The sequence below is a fragment of the Camellia sinensis genome, chromosome 6 (assembly GCF_055761805.1).
Source record: "Camellia sinensis isolate YWXY chromosome 6, ASM5576180v1, whole genome shotgun sequence".
Lineage (NCBI taxonomy): Eukaryota > Viridiplantae > Streptophyta > Magnoliopsida > Ericales > Theaceae > Camellia > Camellia sinensis.
Genome location: NC_138966.1, coordinates 90,145,645 through 90,158,806, shown reverse-complemented (window position 1 = coordinate 90,158,806; position 13,162 = coordinate 90,145,645). Strand labels below are relative to the sequence as shown.

General features: G+C 37.6%; 1 protein-coding gene across 1 annotated transcript; it reads right to left on the bottom strand.

The window, feature by feature from the left end:
- Positions 1-10,957: 10,957 nt before the first annotated feature.
- On the bottom strand, positions 10,958-11,584 carry LOC145793409 (uncharacterized). The gene is made up of 3 exons (XM_082876231.1): positions 11,303-11,584; positions 11,140-11,212; positions 10,958-11,007 (listed from the first exon to the last, which is right to left on the bottom strand). Exons 1-3 carry the CDS (start codon positions 11,582-11,584, stop codon positions 10,958-10,960), a joined length of 405 nt encoding a protein of 134 aa, XP_082732357.1.
- Positions 11,585-13,162: the final 1,578 nt, after the last annotated feature.

Genomic DNA, 13,162 nt, shown 5'->3' with positions numbered 1-13,162 from the left:
AAAGTGGCTCAACTAGCATCTCCACTTAGGGTAGAGTTACCAATTGGTGGTGAGATTGTGTTGGACTAGGGGTGTTGGGGTTGTGAGATAGAAGTTGCCGGTCACCAATTTCCTCTTTGTGTTGATTGATATGTTGAGTTTTGATGCTATATTAGGTATGGATTGGTTGTCATCGTACTGAGCTATTATAGACTGTTACCGTCAGAGGGTTACTATATATACCTCGAGTGGTGAGGGAAGGATAAGGGAGAGGTGGTCAGGGAGAGGTGGGTCAAAGAGAGGTGGCCAAGGAGGGATCACTTGCTTCAAGTGTGGCTAACTGCGTCACAAGTCAGTAATTTGCCCGCAGAAGGGAGGAGGGCAACAGTTTGCACCGTCTGTGGCTCATTCTTAGAGCCAGAGTTAGGAGAGAGGGCAGCTGCCACCTGTTAACACTGTGGGCAGTCAGGGCATGTGATGAGGTTTTGCCCTCAGTTGGGTGGCATATCTAGTGCGTCTGGCCGGAGGCAAACACAGAGCCATCAGCCTACGCAGTCAACTCAGGCCTGGAGGGCCAATTAGGGAGCCCCAATCAGGGAGCCTCTTTAGCTCAATCCGTGTATCAAACTTATGCTCCGAGGGGTGAGCAGGTAGAGTAGAGACCTACAGGGCGTATGTATACTATTACCACGCCAGATTTAGTGCTAGCGCCGTCTGTAGTGACGGGTAACTTTTTATTGTGTAATTCTATTGCTAATGTGTTGATTGATATGGGTGCATCCAATTCTTTTATCTCGTCTGCATTTGCATTGGCATTGGGGTTAGAAGTGGCTCAGTTAGTATCTCCACTCAGAGTAAAGTTATCAGTTGATGGTGAGATTGTGCTGGATTAGGGGTGTTAGGTTGTGAGATAGAAGTTGCCGGTCACTGACTTCCTTTTGCATTTGTGTTGATTGATATGTTGAGTATGGGTTGGTTGCCTTCGTACCGGGCTGTTATAGATTGTTACCGTCAGAGGGTTACTGTATGTACCTTGAGTAGTGACTGTTTTTATTTCTTAGGGGACTAAGTTGATAGAGCTTTGTTGCCAATGCGTGATCCGCGTGGTCAGGGTGAGCTTAGTCTCCTTCTTGCTACATTCTTGGGCCTGAGAGTGATGTGGTCCGAGTTAAGTTACCGAAGGTAGTTTGTGAATACCCGAACATCTTTCCCGAGGATCTCACTAGTTTGCCAACTCACAGTGAGATAGAGTTCTCTATTGATTTAGTGCTTGGCACGACACTAATTTCTATGGCATCGTATAGATTTGCACCTGTTAAGTTGAGTGAGTTGAAGGTTCAACTCCAAGAACTGTTAGATAAGGGTTTTATCCGCCCTAGTACATCGCCTTGGGGAGCACCGGTTCTCTTTTCCAAGAAGAATGATGGTATTTTACGATATCGGGTTATCACCAGTTGAGAGTGAAGGAGGAGGACATCTAGAAAACGGCATTCCATACGCGGTATAGCCATTATGAGTTCCTAGTTATGCCTTTTAGGTTAACCAACGCACCGACCTTGTTTATGGATTTGATGAATCGAATCTTTCGCAAGTTCCTAGACCGTTTTGTTGTTGTCTTCGTTGATGACATTTTGATTTACTCACCCTCTGAGGAGGAGCATGAGGAACACTTGCGAGTTGTGCTTGAGTTGCTTAGAGCCCACAAGTTGTATGTTAAGTTCAGGAAGTATGAGTTCTGGTTGAAAGAAATGAAGTTCTTAGGCCATGTGGTATCCAAGGAAGGAGTGACTATTGATTCTTCTAAGATAGAAGCAGTGCAGGATTGGGAACAACCTAAGAACACCTTGGAGATTCATAGTTTCTTGGGGTTAGCTGGGTATTATCGTAGGTTTTTTAAGGATTTCTCTAGGTTAGCCTCGCCATTGACTAGGCTTATGATGAAGAGAGTTAAGTTTGTGTGGAATAAGACTTGTGAGAAATCAATTCAAGAGCTTAAGGTTAGACTTTCCATAGCTTTAGTGTTGATTATTTTGGAGAGAGGTTTGGGCTATTTTGTGTATTGTGACGTATCTCGGGAAGGTTTGGGTTGTGTCTTGATGCAAGAGGGGAAGGTAGTAGCTTATAGCTCACGTTAGTTGAAAACACACGAGAAAAACTATCCTACTCATGACTTAGAGCTAGCAGTGGTGATCTTTGCCTTAAAGATTTGGAGGCATTACTTGTATGGTGAGAGATTTGAAGTATTAAGTATCTATTTTCACAGAAAGATTTGAATTTGAGACAGATAAGATGTATAGAGTTCAAGGAAGACTATGATTTTGAGTTGTATTATCATCTGAGAAAGGCCAATGTAGTGGTCGATGCCTTGAGTAAAAAGTCCTTTAGCAGTGTAGCAAGTATTGCCATCCAAGAATGGGAGATGTTGGGTGCTATTGGTGAGTTCGAATTGCATCTTACTGAGTCTGTTGAGTCGGCAGCTTTATTAACAGTAAGGCCCCATTTGTTTTCAGAGGTAGAATAGAGGGGATTCATAGTGAGGGGATTGTTAGTGAGGGGATTAAGTAAAATTGTGTTTGTTTTGATGATAGTTGTTAGTGTAGGAATTGTTAAATTATTTTTATATAAATAATAAAACAAATAAAAAATTATAAAAAATTAAACATTAATATTTTTAAAAAAATTCCCAATGTATAAAAAATAAAATAAATAAAAAAATTTCTAATCCTCTCACTATTTTTTTAATACCATCTCTATCTCCTCCATCCTAATCCCCCTTCCAAGGCCTTAACTAATACCAAGGGATTAGGAGTCTCTTCCCCATCTCTCAAAACAAACACCCCATATAGTAATCTCACCTCACTATCAATCCCAATCCCCTCCCTATAACCCCAAACAAACGGGGCCTAATTGTATAACCTACACTTGTGAGCCGAGTTATAGAAGCACAGAGGAGTGATCTTGAGGTAGAAACCCTCCGAGAGAAGATCTCTAGTGGGAAGGTATAGAAGGGCTTGAACGTGTATTCTGACTCGAGTGTTAGATATCTTGACCGTCTCTTCGTGCCGGAGTCTTGTTGAGAGAAGGTACTCCGAGAGTTTCACTATTCATGCCTTACGATACATCCAGGAGGCACAAAGATGTATCACGACCTTAGTCGCTAGTTTTGGTGGAAGGGGATAAAGAAAGACGTAGCCTTGTTTGTATCGAGGTGCCTTACTTTCCAACAAATGAAAGCTGAGCATTAGAGGCCAGCGGGTTTGTTGTAACCCTTGCCTATAGCTGAGTAGAAGTGGGAGCATGTTACGATGGATTTTGTTGTGGGTCTTTTGAGGACTCAACGGGGTAATGATGCCATTTGGGTGATAGTTGATCGATTGATCAAGTCAGCGCATTTTGTACCTATGTACACGGATGACTCTGTAGAGTATCTTGCTAACCTGTATGTTAGGGACATTGTTCGACTCCACGAGGTCCTTGCGACTATTGTTTCAAATAGAGATTCGCGTTTCAAGGCTCGATTATAATAGAGCCTACAAAATGCCTTGGGCATTAAGTAGACTTTTGGCATCGCTTATCATCCTCAGACTGACGGGCAGCCAGAGTGTACTATTCAAATCCTTGAAGATATGCTTTAGGGTTGTATTCTTGACTTTAAGGGGTCGTGAAAGAGACACTTGCCCTTAGTAGAGTTTGCCGATAACAATAGCTTCCAGACGAGCATTGGCATGGCACCTTTCGAGGCCTTATATGGCCGACTGTGTAGATCTCTTGTGTGTTGGGCCGAGGTGGGTGATGCACCTATGATGGGTCCTGAGTTGCTTCGGGTAATGACAGAGAACGATGTGCCAGAGTCGTAAACGATTGGTTACGGCTCAGAGTCACTAGAAGAGCTATGTCGACTGTAGGAGGAGACTGTTATCATTTGAGGTGGGAGATCACATCTTTTTAAAAATATCACCTAGAAGGGGTTTGATAAGGTTTAGGAAGAACGGGAAGTTGTCTCCTAGATTTATTGGACCTTTTGAGATCCTAGAGCTAATTGGGGAGGTAGCTTATCGTTTGGCCTTGCCACCACAACTTTTCGGGGTTCATGACGTGTTTTACATCTGTATGCTCCAGAAGTATAAGCTAGATCCATCACATGTGTTGGACTGAACCGAGCTAGAGGTAGATGAGGATGCCTTGTATGAGGAGAGACCGGTTAGAGTTTTAGATACTTGAGACCAAGTCTTGTATGGCACGACAATCCATTTGGTAAAGGCATTGTGGAGACATCACGTGACTAAGAAAGCAACTTGGGAGTGTGAGTTGGAAGTCCATGAGAAGTATCCGGACCTATGTGTTGATGTTTGAACATGTATTGAAATTTTAATTATGCTAATGTATTATAAACATTGTATATGTTTTGGAAATGTGAATTGTATATTCAGTAACGAGCATGTGTTTATCTTGGTGATGGGAATAAATGACCAATGGATGGGTCATGGTGTTGAATTTGATTTACTATCATTGTTGTAATTGCGTTAAACATGGTTTTGTTGTTTTATTCAAATTTTAGGGACGAAATTCCTTAAGGAGGGAGGTTATAGCGATTCTGGTTTAGACCCGACCCATTTGATATTCTGGATCCGAGTTTTATTGTCTTATATAGTTGATCATGTTTTGTTTCTCCTTATTTCTCATTGAGTTTGGTTATTGGAGTATCATTGTCGTGTTTGGAACAAGTTGGTTTCTTGTTTTCCAAAGAGCTGATTGCCCAAATTTCTATTTGTTTGCTCGCGCGACACTTCTTGCATTCGAGCGGTCTTTTATAGTCCACAAACTACTGAGAGGTTAATATCTGTGCTCGAGCGACGTTTCTTACGCTCGAGCGAACTTTTGTAGGTCTGAGTTACTGGGAGTATGCATTGTGCGCTCAAGCAACCATTCTTGCGCTCGAGCGGTGTCTTTGTTGTGTTTGGTCGCTCGAACGACCATTCTTGCGCTCAAGTGATTTGTGCGTATATCAGTTTGAGGGAGTCAATTTTTGACTCACTTTTTCATATCTCTCTCTCTCTCTCTCTAAACTTTCAAAAAACTCTAGATCTAGAGCTTCTCTCTCTAAAACTCACATTCTCTCTACAAATACACCCTCATCTATTGATTTCTTTACCCTATTGCCTTTGTTAAAAAGATAGAGTTCATCTAGAGCTTCGTTTTAATCGGAACAAAGTTAGGTTTCGGCATTTTTGAAGTTTCTCCATTTTCTCTCTCCTCTTCTAAGCTTAAGGTAAGGATTCTCCGCACTTTCTTATGATTTTTAACTTAGTTATTTGTTATTTCTAAAACAATATTGTGATTTGGGGATTTTTGAACAAACCTAGGGTTTTGGTTTAAAAAAAAATCAAAAGAGGGGTTTTCAAATGAAATCTTGAAATGGTTGTGGGATGGGAAATGAGGTTAAGTTGGGGTGAAAATGGTTGGTTTAGATACTTGGAATTGATTTTGGAAGAAAATGAGGGTTTTAGCCCTAACTAGCTCAAAAGTTGATTTTATATAAATAATTGGGATTAATGTTGGAAATGTGAAATTGGATTGTTACTGATGAGGATGGTAGAGTTTGGTGTGTATTACCACTCACATTTTGGAATTAGGAAAGTTTATCTTTATGAAAATTAATTATCTGTTTAGAGATATTTGTTTTGGGCTATTAGTGGAGGATAGCTATGATTGTTGTAGAAATTATATGAGAATTAGGAGAATTGAAACTATTTTCTCCTCCATTGCATTGAGCATTGTTGCATATTTAACACATTGAAAATGTTGTTGTTTTGAGAAAAATAGGTGAATACCTTGGTGAATCTGGGTAGAAGTGTAGTTGTGGTATTAAGTTGGCCTGTGTGTCCTTAGTGAAAGTCTAGAAACCCGGACGGTTAGGTGTCGACCCTTCTGGTTAATACTAGTAAAAATAATAATTTGTTAGTGCTTGTAGCCTACTTGCAAACACGTCCTAGAGATTCATATTGTTGTATTCATTGCCCTATTTTATATTGTAAAGGAAATTGAGATATACACTTGGCATTGCGCAGTTTTGGAAATGAAAATGCGTAGACACCCCATTTTTGACCACCCATAAGACTTGGGCGCTTTATCCCGAGCACTCGATGATGAAAGTTATGCCGTGTCGACGGTTTGAATTCTCAATGAAGAAATCCGAATTTGGGCTCTAAAACCCTAACCCTTTATGCCAAAAAAATGTTTTAGACCTTAGGATCCTTTTTTTTTTTTGTTGGAACATTGTGCCAACCTACATTGAACCCATAATAGGGAGCCAAGGGAGCCACTTTGGGACCCGGCTGTGTCTCATTAGGGCCCGGCTGTGGCTATTTGGACCCGGCCGGGTCTTTTGGGTGACAAACAGAGTCTGGGCGAGAATCCGCTAGTTGTCCTTTTTTGAAGATATTTATGACCTATTTGCCTCAAATTCTATAAATACGAGGCCTCACCTCTGTTTTGAGAGTTAGAGAATTTTCAAATAGCCTAAAAGGCATTTGAGAGCTCCTCCTTCCATTGCAAGGCATCCTTTGCTCTGGTATCACCTTTGAGTTATACTTACACATTAGATACACCATTAGAGCTTGGACCTAGAGCTTTTGTTGAGACTTTGTCATGACCTAAACCCGGCCTATAGGTTTAGCGTCATAACTGACCAATAATTCGTGATTACCGAAGGCCTAATTAACAATAATGGCAATAATACAATATAAAGGGGTTGGCGGAAGCCAATCACTAAGAACATACATTGTCCAATGAGCTATGAGGACCTGAATGGAAATAAACTTTCATATACATAGCTATATCCACAAGCACTTATGTCTATAAAACACATATATACAAAACAAAACACAAGTTAGGGAATTAAATCCCATTATAAAAAACAGTAATAACAAAAGTCATAAAACATTCTTTTCACTTAACAATATCAAAAGGGTGAATTTGAACCACCCCAAAAGCTTTGACACATGATGGTTCGAAACCTCGCAATGAGGCACAATGGCTAGCTTGACAAAACAAGGGTTTGGGTCGTCGCTACTAGCTTTGATCCGTTGCTCGATCACCTACATATCTATAGTAAACAGTGAGCTAGAACCCAGTGAATAACAGCTGTGTAAAGAGGTTAAAAATGATGTCCTTACAGTTCAATCGTTCAATTCAATCAATCATATTCGTATAGGTCATACGTGGTACATCTAATAGCAACAATACAATAGGTCTTAAAGACCGAACAATCAATTGATGGCCATCAAACAATAGACAATAGTTTCAAGAATTGGAACTGACAGAGATCTCTGTAACAATAGCAATAACAATATCAATAGCAATAGCAATATGCTAAAAATGCCACGAATACAATTCAGAAAATAGGATCATCATTCAATCGATACAAAGTATCATTTCAGAAAACAATATAATTTATCAATCAGAAATAAATACGATTGAACATATCTTTACAACAGTGTTACTCACAGTGGGCATCTTGATACAAGTACTAATGGTTCGACGTCCGACCTAAACAAATAAAGTCAAGCATAACACAATTACAATCACATTCTTACAATACTACTCAATAAATCGTCAATCATTCGATCGGTTCTATGTGTTCTTTATTTATTCGATTTTATATTCGATGTTCACTATTTTGGTTCCTATCTGTTGCTAACTGTTTGGGTAAAATTTTGTTCTTTAATTCACTCGTGTTCATGAGATGCATATGCACATGAAAACACTTTAAAACCATGCAAACGGACGCCTGGAAGGTGGAAAAGATAAGCTAAAAGCAAACTGAGTCTGCCAAAAAAAAAAAACCACACGTGCGGTAACCACCACTGCACCTTCTCCTACAGGTGTAATTTAAGCAGACTGCTCACTCACACTGCCCTATTTTCTACACGTGTGGGGCTGCTACAAAACCAGTCCAAAAACTACTCTGTTATGGCAGTGCACTTTTTGCAAAATTTCAATCACAATTACATGCAATTCTCTCTCAAAACTCATATAAAAATATTAGACCTTGAGCCTAGATCATGAAACACAACTCAAACCTTATTTTACAATAGCAAATGTTCATCACAACTTTGAATGAAACGCAAATTCCCATGTAAGAGTTCAATTCAATTCCATAAGATTAAAGAGAGGAGTTCTTACCTAGAGTGAACAATTTGAGATGTGTTGAATGTTTTTCCTTAACCCTTTCTTCAATTTCTTCTTTTGCTTCTTCTTCTTCTTCTTCTTCTTCTTCTTCTAATCTTTGTTGAACTTTCAAATGTTAACTCTCCCTTGCTCGCTCTACATGTATTGCACAAGAAGCCCCATATGTTCCCTACTTTAGTCCATTGATGAGTGGGATTTACTTGTATAATTGTTTGACTTATGGTCGAATTTCTGATGTTATGCTCTAAGCTAACCAGTATTATCCCAAGTGTTATCCACCTTTGTCTTGTGACTTAAAAAAAAAATGATGAGACTTAAGAATGAAATAGAAGTTGAGTCCTTGTTAGAGTAATTGAGAAAAATAGAAGTGCTAGAAATATGATGAAAACTATGCAACAATGCTATGGGAAACCGCAAGATTAGAAGAAAAAGTAAAGTGTTAAGTCAAAGAAGGAATCACATAATGTCTAAGAAGTAGAATGTTATGTGTTAAGAAAAATTTGGAGAGATAAGTAATTTTAAACAAGATATAAGTTCATTCCCCAAACGTTCGATTTGTTGCAAATATTATAACGGGTATATTATCGAATTTTAAGAGCATACTTCAAATATAGAGAGATAGAACAACAAACGAAGGATTATTCGGGAATAATAAAGTTTTAAGGAGATTTCAAGTTAGCTAGTCAGTTTAAAGATTAGTACCTGACCTAATTGTTAAGTGAAGGAGTACTTTAAGCATGTGTATGGAATTTTGAGTAGTTATATTATATATGTTTTGGTTATGTGAATTTCTCCTACCTAAAGTTTGATAAATTTAGGATTTGTTTACTTAAAACTTGATCGAAATTACTAGAATTAATGAAATGTGACTAAGGGCTAAACCAATGAAGATTGGCCTATTCTAAACCAATGAAGATTGGCCTATTTAATGTTAGAAGGAGAACGATTCTATTAGCTAAGATTGCATTGTTAACGTTGGAAATGAAGTTCACTTCTAGTGTTAGTCAAAATAGTTAATGCATAATAGAAAGCAAGATACTATTCTTCGTCAAAGTTATTAATGTATATTTCTTAAAGAACCTCCTGGAACAAAAGAATTTGAATTGACTAATTTGCAAAAGATCGAGAAGGTCAAAGTTTAGTTTTAAAAATAATTTGATGATATATTTAATGCCACTTCAAGATTGAAATAAATTAATATGTATACGCTCATGAGAATTTGAATGAGTATGGAAATAATGAATTGTAGATTGTCTATGCCAATATAGTACTAGCCAACTAAGGAATCAAAGAATGTGTTCGGAAGTTTTGTGGTAGAATGTCTACTAAATGCAAAAAGTCTTGAGTTATAATTGATATTCCTATGTTTGTTTATTGATTATGGTAAATTTAGAACTCATCTACTTAATTTGAGGTTGTTGAAACAATTGGGATGAGAATGCTTCGGTTTGCCAAGACCACTATTGAGCACCCTTACTAGTTGTGAACAAATGTTTGTATAATGATTGATTCACAACCTGTTCTTTTATTTCGACCCATTTGGTTATAAATGAGTTGATTATTGGGATTAATGTTATATAATAAGTGTTTCTTCGTAATCCAGAGGATCTATATTATTTGGAAATGTTATACTATGAATTTGACTCAATGCTTTTGATATGGATTATTGGGATGTAATGTTGAGTATGATAAGTGAACGTTGGCCATATGCCTGAGTGAATTGTCTTTGACTTTCAGAAGTAAATGACTTTCTTCTGGAACTAATGGAACAAATCCCCACCCTATTTGATTTGTTAATAAGGTTATTGTGGTCAGAGAAATTGTGGATTTGAATTCGTTATTGAGGTTGTATCACATACCTAACCTATTCCAAAGACTTCATATGGGATGTCAATAGAGGAGTACTTTGACTTATTAAATCTAAGTGAGATCATGAATATCATTTGTGATTAATCCTCGACTATTTGGAGACATGTGGATTATTGGAAATATAAGGACTATTACAAGATATGTGAATACCTAAATAAAAGTATATGAGTTATGTGATTGATTAGAGTAGTATGTCATGATTAATATGTTTTGTGGCTTATTATTATGAGGTTGACTTCAAGTCTATTATATGTTACAGAATGACTTTTCACGACAATATGAATATGAAACGAGACGAATCACAATTCGAGTTATTACAAATTATATGATAATGAGTTGAACTCCTGCGATGGAATTTTAGTGGTAAGGAAGTTACTTGGGAACCAAAAAAAAATGGAATGAAACAAAGCTGTATGATTTGTTTGCAATACAAGTGTCTTAAGTTTGGAGGACCAAACTTTCTATGGGGGGAGAGATTGTGACGAGCCTGCCACATATAATATTTTATATTTAATTAATCAAGGTGATTTGGATTTTAATTAATTATTATTTTAATTTAATTACGAAATTGATGAACAATATTGGTGTTGATTCGTATGTAATTTTATAAAAGAGATATTTTGAAAATATAAATTAAAAGCTTAAGTGGCTCAAGAAGATGAAATGGACTAATTGAATTATTTTAATTTCCAATACTTAGCTTATTCTTCAAAGTGAACTAAAGCTAATAATAAATCACATAAATTAATGTAAATCAAATTCTCTCACATAAATTAATTCTCATCATTTTATGATCTGAATTACACTAAATTAAAATATACTAAGGTGAATTAGGCTCTAATTCCTATCCAATGTCTTAATTTTTACTTGTTAAAATTAACGAATCAAACAGGTTTAAGTCACACCTATACGTATCTGTTCACAACAACATGTGGCACCAATCAAGATGATGCATGTCATACATGGCACCTAAGTCACAATTAACACATAATCACACAATTAACACTGAGCACATAATTATTATAATTAATTTACTTAATTAAGGAGGCGGTTGTCACATCATCTCCCATTTACGATGTTTGGTCCTCCAAACTCAATTACCTTCCTCTGGAAAGAACATAGGATCAAGTGGGAAGAGGTCCAGATATCTTTTCTTCATATCATTCTCCCTTTCCTAAGTTGCATAAATACCACCATGATTTTGCCAATCCACTTTCATTAACGGAATTTCTTTATTTCTCAACTTCTTGATTCGCTAGTTTACAATCTGAATAGGCTGTTCTTCATAAGTGTACTCATCACTCAATACCACATGGGTAGGCTCAATAACATGAAAAGGATCCCGAAGGTAATCCCACAACATTGAAACATGAAAGGCATTATGCATATGTTCCATTTTGGGAGGAAGTGCTACGTGATATGCCACTGGATTAATCTTTTCAATGATTTCATATAGCCCAACATACCTTGGTGCTAACTTGCCCTTGGTTCCAAAGCGAGTTTGTCCTTTCATTGGTGTCACTTTAATAAAAACATGGTCACCCATTTTATATTCCCTATCCACGTAACTTTTCCGTCGGCTTTGCATGGTTTTCAATCTTTGTTGAATTAACTTCACTTTTTTCATTGTTTCATGCACAATCTCTGGCCTAAGTAAAGGCCCATCTCCAACTTCTGCCCAACAAATAGGAGACCGACATTTTCTGCCATATAAAGCCTCGAAAGGCGCCATACCAATGCTTGAATGGAAACTGTTATTGTAGGCAAATTCGGCTAAAGGCAAGTGAGTTTCCCAATTCCCTTGAAAATCAAGCACACACATACGCAACATATCCTCCAGAGTTTGGATTGTCCTTTCTGACTGGCCATTGGTTTTTGGATGATAAGTACTACTCAATCTCAGCTCGATTTCCAATGTTGTTTACAGACTTTGCCAAAATCTTGATGTCAACTTCGAGTCCCTATTAGAAACAATTGACACAGGCACTCCATGCAATCTAACGATCTCATTAATGTAAATTGTAGCCAACTTATCCGCATTATAAATTGTCTTGACAGGTAAGAAATGAGCAGATTTAGTCAAACAGTCAACAATAACCGAAATGGAATCCATACCTCTATTGGAGCGAGGTAGTCCGACAATAAAGTCCATAGTGATATGCTCTCATTTCCACTCCGGTATTAGCAGTGGTTGGAGCAATCCTGTAGGTCGTTGATGCTCAGCTTTAACTTGTTGGCATTGTAAACATTTAGACACAAATTCGACAATTTCTTTCTTCATTCCCGACCACCAGAAATTAAGTTTCAAGTCTTGATACATTTTTGTATTCCCTAGGTGGATAGAAAGTTTTAAATTGTGAGCTTTGTGCAAAACTCGTCGTTTTAACTCAACATTATTTGGTACACACAATCTTCCTTGGAATTTCAATACACCATTTTCAAAAAAGAAATCTGCCCCTCAGCTTGGAATCCCGTTCATCAATAATCTTCTTCAAAAAATCATCTTGTTACTGTTTTTCTTTAATTTCTTCTAGAATTGCCGGTTAAGCAAAAATAGCAGCTAATGTCCCACCTTGTTCCGGCAAAACAATTTCAACTTCAAATTTCTCAAGGTCATGTAGCAATTCTCTTTGCCCAGTAAGTAAGCAAGCTAAATTCCCAATTGATTTCTGACTAAGTGCATCGACAACAGTGTTAGCTTTCCCCAGATAGTATAAGATTTGCAAGTCATAATCTTTTATCAATTCCAACCATCTCTTTTGTCTCATGTTCAACTCTTTCTAGGTAAAGAAATATTTTAAGCTCTTGTGGTCTGTATAAACCTCACATGTTGCTCCATACAAATAGTGGCGCCAAATCTTCAATGCAAATACGACTGCGGCAAGCTCCAAATCATGAGTTGGATAATTCTTTTCATGTGGCCTTAGTTATCGAGAAGCATATGCTATCACTTTACCATTCTGCATCAATACACACCCCAAACCCTTATAAGAAGCACCACTAAAAATAGTAAATCCATCCGTAGCTAAGGGTAAGGTGAGAATTGGTGCAGTCACAAGTTGAGTCTTCAATTCTTGAAAGGTTGATTCCCTCTAATCAGTCCAATCAAACGGTACCCCTTTCT

What these genes read in the sequence shown, in the direction of transcription:
- LOC145793409 (XM_082876231.1), bottom strand. Translation starts at nt 11,584, where the DNA reads ATGGGTGACCATGTTTTTATTAAAGTGACACCAATGAAAGGACAAACT. An exon ending in AAGAACAGCCTATTCAGATT is followed by an intron (nt 11,213 to 11,302) that starts GTAAACTAGCGA and finishes TATGCAACTTAG; the next exon opens with GAAAGGGAGAATGATATGAA. An exon ending in TATGTTCTTTCCAGAGGAAG is followed by an intron (nt 11,008 to 11,139) that starts GTAATTGAGTTT and finishes ATTGTGACTTAG; the next exon opens with GTGCCATGTATGACATGCAT.